This window comes from Sitophilus oryzae, unplaced genomic scaffold, assembly GCF_002938485.1.
Source record: "Sitophilus oryzae breed Bouriz unplaced genomic scaffold, Soryzae_2.0 scaffold_381_pilon_pilon, whole genome shotgun sequence".
NCBI lineage: Eukaryota > Metazoa > Arthropoda > Insecta > Coleoptera > Curculionidae > Sitophilus > Sitophilus oryzae.
In genome coordinates, this window is record NW_022146953.1 from 1667518 (window position 1) to 1680501 (window position 12984).

Below are 12984 nucleotides of genomic sequence, written 5' to 3' on the forward strand. Positions count from 1 at the left end.
TAAGTAATTATAATTATTTGTGCAACCAGAACTCAGAAGGCATTGCAGTAACACCCCCTACCATACCCCCTATTTTTAGACACTCCCCCCCCCTTGAGCTGCCTGTCTCTTTTTAACCCTGTTCTGCATTAAAAAAAATGAGAAAGAAGATAAAAATAATCTTACAGATCGCAGAACTATATAGCACCACCCCCTACCCCTTTTGCCTTTAAATTTACCCCCACACCCCCTTGTTTTTGAGCTTAATTTTACCCGACGAATATTAGGAAAAAAATTGTTTGCTGTTTTGCGAAATGTTTACCTAAATGAAGGGCCTATAGATGTTTTTTATTACGATCATTTTTTTTTTAATTTTTATTTAAAATAATTTTAATTAACAAATTTAAAAATAGGCAAATTTGTGTTGAAAAAAGTGAGTTTGAGTGATACAGAACCAAAATTAACTGTTTTTAAGTAATATGCAAATATATTTACTTTTAAACATAGATATGGTTTAAAGAAATAAATAGCCAAATAGTTACTTAGGCCAGGGAATTTTGGTTTATTATCTTTATTTTTTTAATAATACTAATTGGAACGTTGTTACTCTTGAATTATTCAGAAACCTAGAAATAAATAAATAAAATAATATGCGTTGACCTTAATATTACTTAATCGAACCATGTTATAATTGTTGCTATTTGTGCCGTACTATTTATTTCTACATCAATATGCATTCACGCTAGTTGTTCTTGTTTCTTGTTATTATATAAAATTCTTGCTTTATTTTCTCGTATTTCTACCAGTTTCAGCCAAGTTGAAATGAATAAAAAAACTATAATTAAGGTAATTTAACAGTTAATAGTGAATTTCAACTCTTTGTATCCACTAAAGGTCTGTTCATACTGGTCAGTCAACATTTATAACATTCATACATAACAGTCAAAAATTGTCCTGTTTTTTTTTTTGAAAATTTTTGAAATGACTGAAATTTTTTAAAATAAAATGGATATAGCTTTAGGTGAGCACAAAAGGAAGATGCAATATTCCCCAAGCTACAACGACAATTGTCCTAATGAATTACAAGAACAAAATACAACCAGATATGTCTCTTAAAAAAGTTCAATTAAATATACAGGGTCGCTTTTATGTATGGAAACGGTCGATTATTAGGTAAAATATAGGAGGTAACGCAAAAAGTTCAATACAAAAGTTATAGGATTTTTAAGTATCTATTAGCGAGTAATAAATTTAAGTATACGGGGTCGTTCATAAAGTCGTGGCACATCAGAGTTTTATTTTTTTTTAAATAGAACCCCCTGTATATTATTACATATTTTAATTCTTCGTTCAATTCTAAACAAAATTCGAAATACACACGATGTACTTCAAACCGACTCTTTCCGAGTTATTGACTTTTGAAAATATCATATATTTGATGTGCCACGACTTTATGACCGACCCTGTATATTTAAATTTATTATCCGCTAATAGATATTTATGAACCCTATAACTTTTATATTTAACTTTTTGCGACCCTGTATTTTTCATTCAATCTTCTTTTTCCTTAAGCATGTGGACTTTTTCTTTCTTTACGGACTTACCAAACATAAAAAACGGCTTTACGTTCCAAATTAACGAAGCGTTTTTGATAAAAGAATCTATATGAGGAGATATATAACAGTTTGGTTTTGATCTTTTCGTCTTTTTTCGTTATTTTTCTCTGGATTTTGCTCTGCGCCCACTTCGTGTTTCCACTTCCAATTTTGAGATGGCATTTTGATTCTCAAAAGGCCGAAAAGCCAGAAAAAAGTTATTTTTTGATATATTTAAGAAGAGATAAAAAAGGAATTAAATATCTTTTGGTGGAAACGAATTTAATAATGCAGCGTTCAGTTTTTCCTGTATTTCTTTACTGGGGATAATAAAATTTTAATCAGTTCTCAAAATTATACATTTTTTTTTCATAGCAACTGTTAAAATAGAGGATAGGTTAAAAACTTTATTTCTTCTCGCACGTTTTTTAATTGCTTTCCATTTTTGAAAATTTTTGTATTCCTTTTCATAAGTTATTCGGGATTTAAATGGAAGTAGTTTGGATACGGGGTTTGTCGCTTCAGCTTGAATATCTGTTGGTAATTTACTTATTTTGTTTTGAGCCATTTCTAACTCCAATTCAATCAGCAATCGACACGAAAGAGAATTAAAAAATATTGACTCAAAACTGACAACTAAAGAGACAGCTTTATTTATTTGTCAAATTACATAGCCTGAATAATAAATAATTTCTGAATATTTTTTAAAACGTAGTTCGCTATGGAAAAAAATATTGTTTTATACACGACGATCAAATTGCATTATCGTCTCCCGAAATTAATACCATTTTGTCGTCTTGTATAAAAAATAACTATTGTTTTTCATGTTTTTTATATTAATTATGATTCTTATTTTTTTAATGATCTAATTATTAAAATAATAATTCCAGGAATATTCCTACCAAAACCCTTTTTTAAAAGTCAAAATACTATTTATATCACAAGTTCCTGATTTATGAATCAGTGGATACAAATTTCTTAGTGACTCTTTGTTTTGAACACAAATTTACTATCAACTATCAAAAATCTCGAACGTTTCAGAGGATATATTTCCCTTCATCCTGAAAAATAATGAATTAAATCATATTACTAATGTAATAAATCATTAAGATATTATGACCATGATGTAATCTTTGTTTTCCCGAAATATATATTAAAACCTTAGTTTAATAGGTAATATATTATATTATAAACTTTATAGGTACTTCATTTTGATCGTATAAAATCTTTAGTGCCCATATTATTCCCAGAATTTGAATATTTCGCATCATTTAATTTTACTTGCAAATCATTACCTATAAAAGGTATTTCCTTATGACTCAACTCACATTGTCTCATTGATTGAACTGTTTAAATTAAAAAATAAAATAATGAGACACCGCCAGCGGATGCAGTGTTGAAGAACAGACCCCACCCAGCTTGAGGAATTCCTTTATATCACAGGTATTTTTGAAGAAAATTATGTATTTTATACCCTGAGATGTATATCAAAGAAAAAATATCAAGTTTGTCAAAAAAAAACATCCCAAAAAGTATCCCAGAGTCACGATTTTTTGTGTCACTGTCCCAAATTTTATTTTTTCACCCTGTATAACTCACTCCCTGTTCAGCACACAAAATAAGGGAAAACAGTCCTAAAATTTAACCGACCCCACTGTGCTAGAGCCCTGTATATTAACCCGTATAATAACTGCCTAACTATTTAAAAAAAATAATAAAAAATATCCCAGATATTTTTTTTTCGGTTGTAGTAAAGCCTTGTTCAATTTGTTTAAAATTTTCTTAAAAATTATGAAGAAACTGTAAAATGTGAACAAGGCTTTAGTAAAGCTTGGATCCAGTCTGCTGTTTTTTTCTTGGTTTTATTTATTCTTTGTTTGATCGATATATTTTTGCAGGCTGTTGAACCTTTCCTCAGACATGGATAGCGTTTGCAATATCATAAGCGACGTCATACCCAATTTAGAGGAGGTAAGTTAGCGATTTTAATACAGGGTGTCCCATTTTCGCGTGTTTTACCGTGTTTCTCGAGGTTTTCTAGAGGTAATTCTTGAAATATGACCTAAACTTATATTTGTTTTTTTTTAAATGGGATACCCTGTATATTATTATTTTGTTACACTTGTCTTGTTATGAGCTGTCCAAAAATATAATATACCGGGTGCGTCTCAAAAGTAGCTCACGTCTATATAACTTTTTTATTTTTTCGGATTTAAAAGTTAAAAATTGACATATAACATGTCATTCTATTCAGAGTGTCAGTGTGTATCGAATAAAGTAAAAATATACCATTGGTGTCATTTAAAAATCAAAAGTTGTAGTAATTTCCGGTGAAACAGAAAGTGACTAAAAACAATTGAACACGTCAATCGATCCTTATTTATGTCATATACTAACATACCAAATCTCGTTTTTTTATCTGAAAAAATAAAAAAGTTATAGGAGTGAGTCACTTTTGAGACTCACCCGTTATAATCCATACGTATTTCCATAAAAAAAGATAAAAAATGCATTGTTTTAACTTTTTAGCATAGACCGCTTTAAATTCGGTAATCAAAACAATCCAATAATTTATTTAACATCAAATTTTAGTTATTATGGGCACAACTCAAGAACAGTTAACCTAATAGGGACTGCTCATTCAGCCAAAAGTGTCTGCCAGGTGCATGCGAAAACTCCTCGCTTTGTGACGTCATTGTAGTCCTTGTCATGGTTATTAGTCCTTATCGCAACCAATAATACACACACGTGCATTATTGGTTGCCGGATGCAAAACGTTCATTATTTAGTTTATTTATTTAAACACCTTATATGTATGCAGTATAGAAAATTAACTGTATAAATCGTATTAAATACTCGGATAATGCATTTTTAAGAACAGCATCACCTTTTGCAGGCGCTCTTTTTAGATTACTTCCATATTTTGCTTTAAAATAATTAATAAACAATATCGTAGGCACTTAGTAAGCACTTTGTCACGATCCACAACACAAAATGAACGTATTTATACACTCTATAGTTCTAAAAACTTTAAAAACACCTTTTTCACATTTAAAATTGACAAAATTTCTCAGCTGTTATTTTTATAAGTTTACCATAGGCAACTAATAATACACACTATCATGACAAGGACTACAATGACGTCACAACTGTCAGCTGAAGCGCGTGAAGAGGCGAACGTACGTCTTATGAGGATGAGCAGTCCTGTTAGTTTACCGTGCTTGGGCACAATTGATGATTATTACTCAGTATGTGCTCTCTTGTTGTGTTTAAAATGTATGCATTCATAATTTTATTTTTGTTTTGACTGTGGTACACTTCTAATGATCTAATAAAACATAAAATGTAGTAAGAAAGTCTATATTTGTTATTTTATATTTTACAAGGAACAATTTTGCGTTTGAATAACGTTGCCGTTTTAGTTAGCGTTAATAAGTAACGGAACGCTAAAATTATGTCATGCCAAAACTCTCCATTAGTTTCTTCCGCACCACCAGGTGGCTCTAAATGGCCGATTTATTTGTTTTATTTCGTTGTCCCAGTCTATGTGTTTAAATTGTGTTATTTTAGTTTTTTAACTTTTTCTACTAATTGAAAATGTCTACCACTAATTTGTTCTACTCATTTTGAGGATATAAGTGAAGCTTTATACATTTTTCTTTTCTTAAGCTTGTTTTTTAAAGACATATAAATACCAATCAATTTTTCTCAAAATAACAAATATATTTTTCAAGAAACCGTCTAAAATTTATTTATTATTGATTCTGGAAGAGGGAGATTTATAATCTGGCCGAACTCGATAGAAACCCTCCAATATATTATAACTGGGAGTATTAGATTTCTCCATATTATGTGTATTCTACTCCAATAAACATATAACAATAGTCGCTACTCGCTTCGTAATCTGATGTGTATTGGAAATCAAAATTCCCTCCCCCTCTCATGTTCAAGCGAAGTTTCATACCAATTTGCATAATGATCTTGAGAGTCGATATAAGTTCTGAATAGCACTTTAAGTTCTAAGGCTATTAGGTACATAATTTATTTTAGTTTAATTACGTAACTATACAGTGGCCCAGTATTCTGTGGACATAGAACTCCTGCGTATTTTGATCAAAATAAGTTAAAACTATACAACAAAAGTGTTGCGTTGTGTGTGTTTTAATTTAAAATTTATAAAGCATGTTGTCAATATCATTTGTGATCAGGGTTGGGTAGGTAGAAAATTTTATATTTTCTACACGTAGAAAATTAATTTTCTACCCAAACTAATTTTCTACATTTTTTACATGTCCAGACGTAGAAAATTAGTTTTGTATATTGTAAGCCTTTTTTCCAGTTTATATTTATTTCGAATACTTCATTCGTCAATATCATTTGTGATCAGGGTTGGGTAGGTAGAAAATTTTATATTTTCTACCCAAACTAATTTTCTACATTTTTTACATGTCCAGACGTAGAAAATTAGTTTTGTATATTGTAAGCCTTTTTTCCAGTTTATATTTATTTCGAATACTTCATTCGTCAATATCATTTGTGATCAGGGTTGGGTAGGTAGAAAATTTTATATTTTCTACACGTAGAAAATTAATTTTCTACCCAAACTAATTTTCTACATTTTTTACATGTCCAGACGTAGAAAATTAGTTTTGTATATTGTAAGCCTTTTTTCCAGTTTATATTTATTTCGAATACTTCATTCACTATGATTAGTACAAGAAATAAACTAATAACGATATCTCTATATCTCTTTTTTTACCTGTTCTTAGATTTTATACATTTTTTACTTAATATTCTACACTTTTCTACATACACGTAGAAAATTAATTTTCTACGCGTCGTTTTACCCAACCCTGATTACAATCATTTTTTATTATTACAAAAATAAATGTTTCTAATTTATAGAATGGGGCCAAAGTTGGCAATGGAGCCGAAATTGACATGAGAATGATGGTTCATCAGAGTCTGGCAGGGTGCATCATTGGAAAAGGTGGAAACAAAATCAAGGAAATCAGAGAGGTAAGTTATTTTTTTTTTACTTATTAGAGAGCCACCCGGTATTTACTAACAAGAGTTTTATATTTTTCCGAATTCAAAAATTCTCCATATTTTTATCAATTTTCCGACGAGTTATTATTATTATTGATTCGCCGGTATCTGTGTAGGAAAGCGATCCCGAACATATTTTCCACATTTTCCCATCCTCCTACGCCGTTATAACCTTATAAACGTTTCCCTGGAGACCTGGAAAACCTGCCAGTCTTTTCTTGGCGCTTTTCCTCCGTTTCTTTTGTGAATTTTCCGACTGTGAGAGTGTGTGTGTGCGCGGGAAAAACTTGATATATTACAATTTGATGTATAACGTCTGTAAAACAACTGACTTCTTAAACATTTTTCCGTCTTTTTGTTTTTGGCCCTTTTTTTTGGCAGTCGTCTGTCTCCCTGAAGGAATTTTTTGTAGGTTTTTTGGTTTTGTTGATTCCGGGAAAATGTTAGACAGTTTTAATGCAGTTAACAAGAAAGGAAGCATTTTGAGCATTTGATTTCATCTAGCTAATTTTTGTCGCATATTATCAGTTTACATCTAGTTTTAATTCTGTAATAATTAAAATATGTTTTAAACGTGTATCTTTTTATTACCCTTGAGTATTTTACTCTACGCTACTTTAATTTTTGTTAAATTAACAAAAGGTATATCACACAGCCACCTAGGTTTTTTCAAATAATAAAGATTTACTGACGCAAAATCATAAAAACTAAAATATCTGGGAAAATCTTTGTCTGAGGGGTAGGCAACCTTAATAATATTTTGAAGATATATAAATTCTCCATTGAACACCGGAAAAATATACTGGGTGTTCCATTTAAAATAAAGGAGTAACTTGCTTTTAAAGGTGACTAATGTTCCATATTAATTTTGTCTCACCCTGTATAACTTTTCGGGTCAATTTTCAATTTGGTTTAACATACAATGGTTACTGTAATTAAATATCATTCTATACAAGATCGACTAAAATTTAGATAAATATGTCAAAATCCTTAGGATTTTTGGTATATGCTTCTTTAATAAAACTCACCTTTATTTTTTTCCTAAAATCCGAAAATCAATTAATATATAGGGTGTTCCATTAGAAAAAACACAACTTTGATGTGTACCTTTTTTTGGGGACACCCTGTCTAATTCTATATATTTTTATAAAATGCTTTCAGTTAACCTACATATGCTGCCAACATTTCACTTCGATATAAACTACCGTTCTCCTTAGAGCTTCCGCGGCGTATGAGAGGCGCCACCCTGTATATATAAGTCTCTTCGAATAAAAAGATTAATTTAAAACATTTCTCACCTCTATAGATACCTGAGAAATACATTTATTTATATTAGATTTGGATTATACAATTCTAAAATAAGGCGTTGAATACTTCAGTGTTTTTAGCATTACACTGAAAACAACACCAAAACATTTTTCTGGTTTTAATTAATATAATTACATATAAATTTAAACGGCAAAATAAAAACACTAAATCACCACAATACCAAACCAAAACACTTTTACTTTTACACTGCCAGTGTAAAAGTAAAAGTGTTTTGGTGTATTGTGGTGATTTAGTGTTTTTATTTTGCCGTTTAACACCAAAGGTTCCAACCCTCAACTGTAAATTTAAACGTACAAAATATTATATTAGATAGACGTTTTCACTCATTTTTCACAGTTAGAGGAAAGCAATATTTTAATAATTAATTTTCCCCAACGCGTGTATTTTACTCCTCTGAAAACCGAGTTTTCCCTGAAATAAAGTTTTCCAATTTGCTAAATCATTTTCCGTATAGTTGAACAGGTCGGAGCGCTCAGACTGTAACATACACAGTGGCAGAAATAGGAAAACCACGTATATACAGTCAGATAATTATTATGTAATCCATCACACCCATACATGCTTGCTGTCACGTCTTCGTGGTATTAAAAGATCCGTTATTTCCGCATTATATACGGGGGAATTTTTGTTTTGCTCACTGTAGGGATTATACAGGGTAAACCGTTTAGTTTAGAATGTAACTTTTATTATAAAATACATCGTCTCGTGTTTTTTGGACGTCAAAAAGCTTAATGAAAAAATATTAAGACTTTAATACCCTGTAGCTACGAAACAAAGCAGAATCGGACCTATGTTGATATGAAAAATAAGTCATTTTTTTACGTGAGGAATCTCCCCACGAGAGATGGCACATGTTTTTTGAAACACCCTGTATACTTACGTGGATAAGTAAATCACTATGTGAAACTGTCGCAAACATATCAACGACTTCCATTTATCTTCTTTTTTTGTTGCACACGCGATACTTCTACTCTTATCTATCTTTGTCGAGGACCTATCGTCCGCGACAATATATGACGTCATGTTGAACGATGGCTGAACATTCTATAGGAACTCTTTCTTTTATGTTTACCTGTAGAATCATCCACTGAAGTTTGATACACTATTCTCTTACACCCTGTATATACAAGACTATTTTCGATTAATTTCAAAAATGCCAAATATTATGGCATTCATTTGAAAGACACCTGTGCAATTTTTTATTCGCAAAACAGACACATTGGCCTGCTTCTATAACCCTATGTATCTCCCCCCATTCCCCCCTGTTTGCCACGTAGTCTATCCTACCCCCACCACCTCGATTTTGCACGTCACCGTGTAACGCAACCCCCTACAAACCACCCTCTATCTGGTTCATATACCCCAGTCGGTCTTTGGCCTTTGTTAAGGGATGTTTTCCCGCATCCCGGGTTGTTTTTCATCGGTTTTCTGGTGTATTTCGTGTGTTTTAGTGTAGAGAATAGTGTTTATTGACAGTGGAAATGGTGTTTTTAAGTTATGCAGGTGTTTGAAAGGTTGGGAGTTGTAAAATGATTGATAATCTGGATTGTGAGATTGATTTATGTGAAATGCATATGGATTTGACTTTGGAATGGTTTGAAATGTTGTTTTTCGGTATTAGAAGACTGTTATTTTAATAAAAAAACCTAATAATAATAATCCATTTAATATTTGTTTATGTATCAAAGGAACTATAAGGGTATTAAAAATGTCTATAGCTCTGACGGATTCATCTCTTCAAAAAATGTCCTAAATAAAATAGTTACTTTTTTTTGTTAGGCACTTGGTTGTTATTAAACGGATATTAACAATAAATTACCGAGACTAGAGCTATATGTACAGATAACTGTAAGGGATTAGACCATTATCTCTGTGCATATTGTCTTTACATTTATTTAAAATAAAATAAGTAATATCTTGTTAACAAATATATTGTTCTTAAAATTTAATTTTTAATTTAAGATTAGGAATAATATTTGCAACAAAATTTGTAATAACATCAAAATCAGTCAAAGTCGCAGTTTTTGAGATCAAAAAAAAATTGAAAAAATCCTTTACTTTGAAACTAAAAGAACTGCCTACCAAATTTTTATTAACATATGTATTTTAGTATGGGCGGCTATACGTGCTTTCCGGCGCCAATTTTTTTCATTGGTTTTTTTAATCATTTCTCATTTTATTAAATATATTAAAAAAACCGTCTTTCGTTGTTTAAAAAATCAATTTTTTAAAACGTCCAACGCGACCAAGACTCACTCTCTTTCTGTCATAAATTTCTCTAGTAAACGATCTGCGAAATTGCAAAATGTCCATTTCCACGCTGGCGAATTGCATTTTCAAGATTTACACGCGCTAGAATGAGGAATTGTGACAGTGTATGAGCTGGACTATACGAATGGCCCAGTAGACTATCTTTATTTATAGCTTTAAAGCGAAGTCTACACGTAACGCTTTGTCTGTCAGTCTTACCTGTTAAATTTACAAAAAAATAATATTATGGATATTTTACAGCATCTTATTAAGGGACTTTTAATAAATCAAATATTTTTGCATAGTTTCACAAAGTGATGTAATTTTACTAAATTGTTTGGAGATAATTAATAATTATTATTATCAAACTATACTATGCTTTGAGAATTTACAAATAAAATCTTCTTTATATGCACAAAGAACTATACCGAGTGCGTCTCAAAAGTGGTTCACCTCTATAATGTTTTTTATTTTTTCAGATAAATAAACGAGATTTGGTGTTTTAGTATATGACATAAATTAGGACTGATTGACGTATTCAATTGTTTTTGGTCATTTCCTGTTTCACCTGAAACACAGCTTTTGATTTTAAAATGCCATCCTCGGTATATTCTGAAGACGCTCTGAAGAGAATGACATATCATATGTCAACTGTTGACATTTTCGCTTAAAAAATTGTATTTTAAAATTCATTCTAGAATGCCATGTTAAAAACACTAATTTGTAATCAAAGAGCCTTGGAAAATAGATTTAATCGTCTAATGTTTTTCGTGTCTTGTCCTGGCGGTTAAAAGATGCCCAAATCGTATTTTTAATCATATCTCAATTTTTTCAAATAGAACATGTGGCTCGTTAGCATATTTGGAAAAAGACATAACGTTTCTCCAGATTTATACACTTTTCATAAAAGCAATTATGCAATAAACGAGAAGTAATATAAAATAAACTGATAAAACTCGAAAGAATTCAAAATTATCGAGAAAAAAGTGAAACAAAACACGCAAAAAAGTTTTTTTAAATAATACAAAATATAAAAAAAAATATTTCGGCCTTTTTCTTAGTTTTTTTTTATTCAGAGACCCTAGTGGTTTTTGAAATATGTCACAATTTTTGTAAGAACTTGATGAAGTACGTCACACGATTTTGTTTTTATAAAAATAAGAGAAAAATGGCTACCTGTAGGTATTCCCCAAAGATATCTGCAAACGCGAAAATCCAACGTCAATCCCGGTAAATCCAGAGGGAATCCTCATTTCAGACGCCATTATGCAAATGAGGTCCAGATTCTAATCTCTGGGTCCTCTCAGTCTATTTAAAACACCGAAAATTACTCGGATTCTTACTTAGCAATGCTTCAAAATTAATAAAACAGGAGTTTTCCATTTCTAATGATTATTTTAAAAGATTCTAGTTATTAAAAACGTAATTTTTTTAATAAAAAACCTGTTTTTTCTCGCATAAAATTTAAGAAGGTTTCATTTAAGTTGTTTTTTAAATTAATATTTGTTTTTGTTACAGAAATTGGGTACCAAAATCAAGATTTTCTCCAATGTCGCACCACAGAGCACTGATCGCGTCATCCAGATCATTGGAGAACCTGCAAAATGCATTGATACTCTTCGTGAAGTGCTCACATTGATCAAAGCAGTAAGTACTTATTTCTGAAATGTCTGTCTATGATTTAAAGGGTGTTTTGTAGTTTTATATCGGTTTTTAACTATGTAATTCAGTTTTTGGTGATTCACCCATTTCTGTTCGCACTGTATGTTTTTTTAGTTTTTATAATATTGAGAAAAAATTAATGGGGGAAACATTGTATGTTCATACATTGTGATTTAACAATGTAATCATCCTTCATATTAATGACATTTAAAATTTCTCATAAATACATTCATAAAACTCAGATTTATTTATTTTGTTAATTGTTTCGAAGATGGTTATTGATTACCTTGTAATAAATTCAGCTTTTTTGACCTACTGAGAGATGTAAACGTCTATGTATGCCTTTAACGTATGTTTGACCTCGGCAAACGAAGAATCATCTGTTGTTACTTGCTAATTTTGGTATAATACTTTTTATGGTTCTGTCATCCATTTGTGTGTAATTTTATTACCATATTAAAATGAAAATAATGAAAACGATATAGGTTAATGTATTTTAACCAATAAAAAAATAATTTTGAAAGAAAGCATTAACATAATTAATTTATTATTGGTTTAGGGTGATTCAGCTCATGTGTAATTTTAACTAGCTTTTCCCAGTTAAGCTTAAATTTTTATTCGTTTTGTGCTTATATATGACGTTAAATTTAATATTATTAGAAATATCATTACTTTTGAATAATAATTATTGTTAATATAAACTACAAAGATGTGTCAATGTGCCTATGATGCATCAACATTCAGTAAACAACTTTTATCAAGAATGTCACGCACCTTCTACTAATTTTCTCGGATATAGTAAGAGATCACCAAGACTTCTTCTGTCAAATAAAATAGAACAGCATCCTGAGGCTCTAAAACTTATTATAGATTAAATTATTCTATTTTTTTTATCCATTTGCTAAATCCATCTCAAATATATTATCCATCTTATCTAGAAGCTTTAGGATAATTTTTAGTTTCTTTCTCTTGCGTATTAAGTTCTTGTCACTAAGTTCTAATTATCTAAGTATAATATTTTTACCACAGGTAATAACAGATATTTCTAAATTATAGAACATTTAAAAATATAACCAAAATTAAATGGTTGTATGTGAACAACTGTTTACATCTAATGCGA

The 12984-nt window shown here is 30.4% G+C and overlaps 1 protein-coding gene across 1 annotated transcript in view; it reads left to right on the forward strand.

Annotated features, from left to right (window-relative positions):
* The window catches only part of LOC115885383 (heterogeneous nuclear ribonucleoprotein K-like), a 91110-nt gene that overhangs the window by 69193 nt on the left and 8933 nt on the right, over nt 1-12984 (forward strand). The window contains 3 exon segments of the mRNA XM_030904281.1: nt 3473-3545; nt 6480-6593; nt 11721-11849. Coding sequence (XP_030760141.1) covers nt 3473-3545; nt 6480-6593; nt 11721-11849 — 316 coding nt within the window.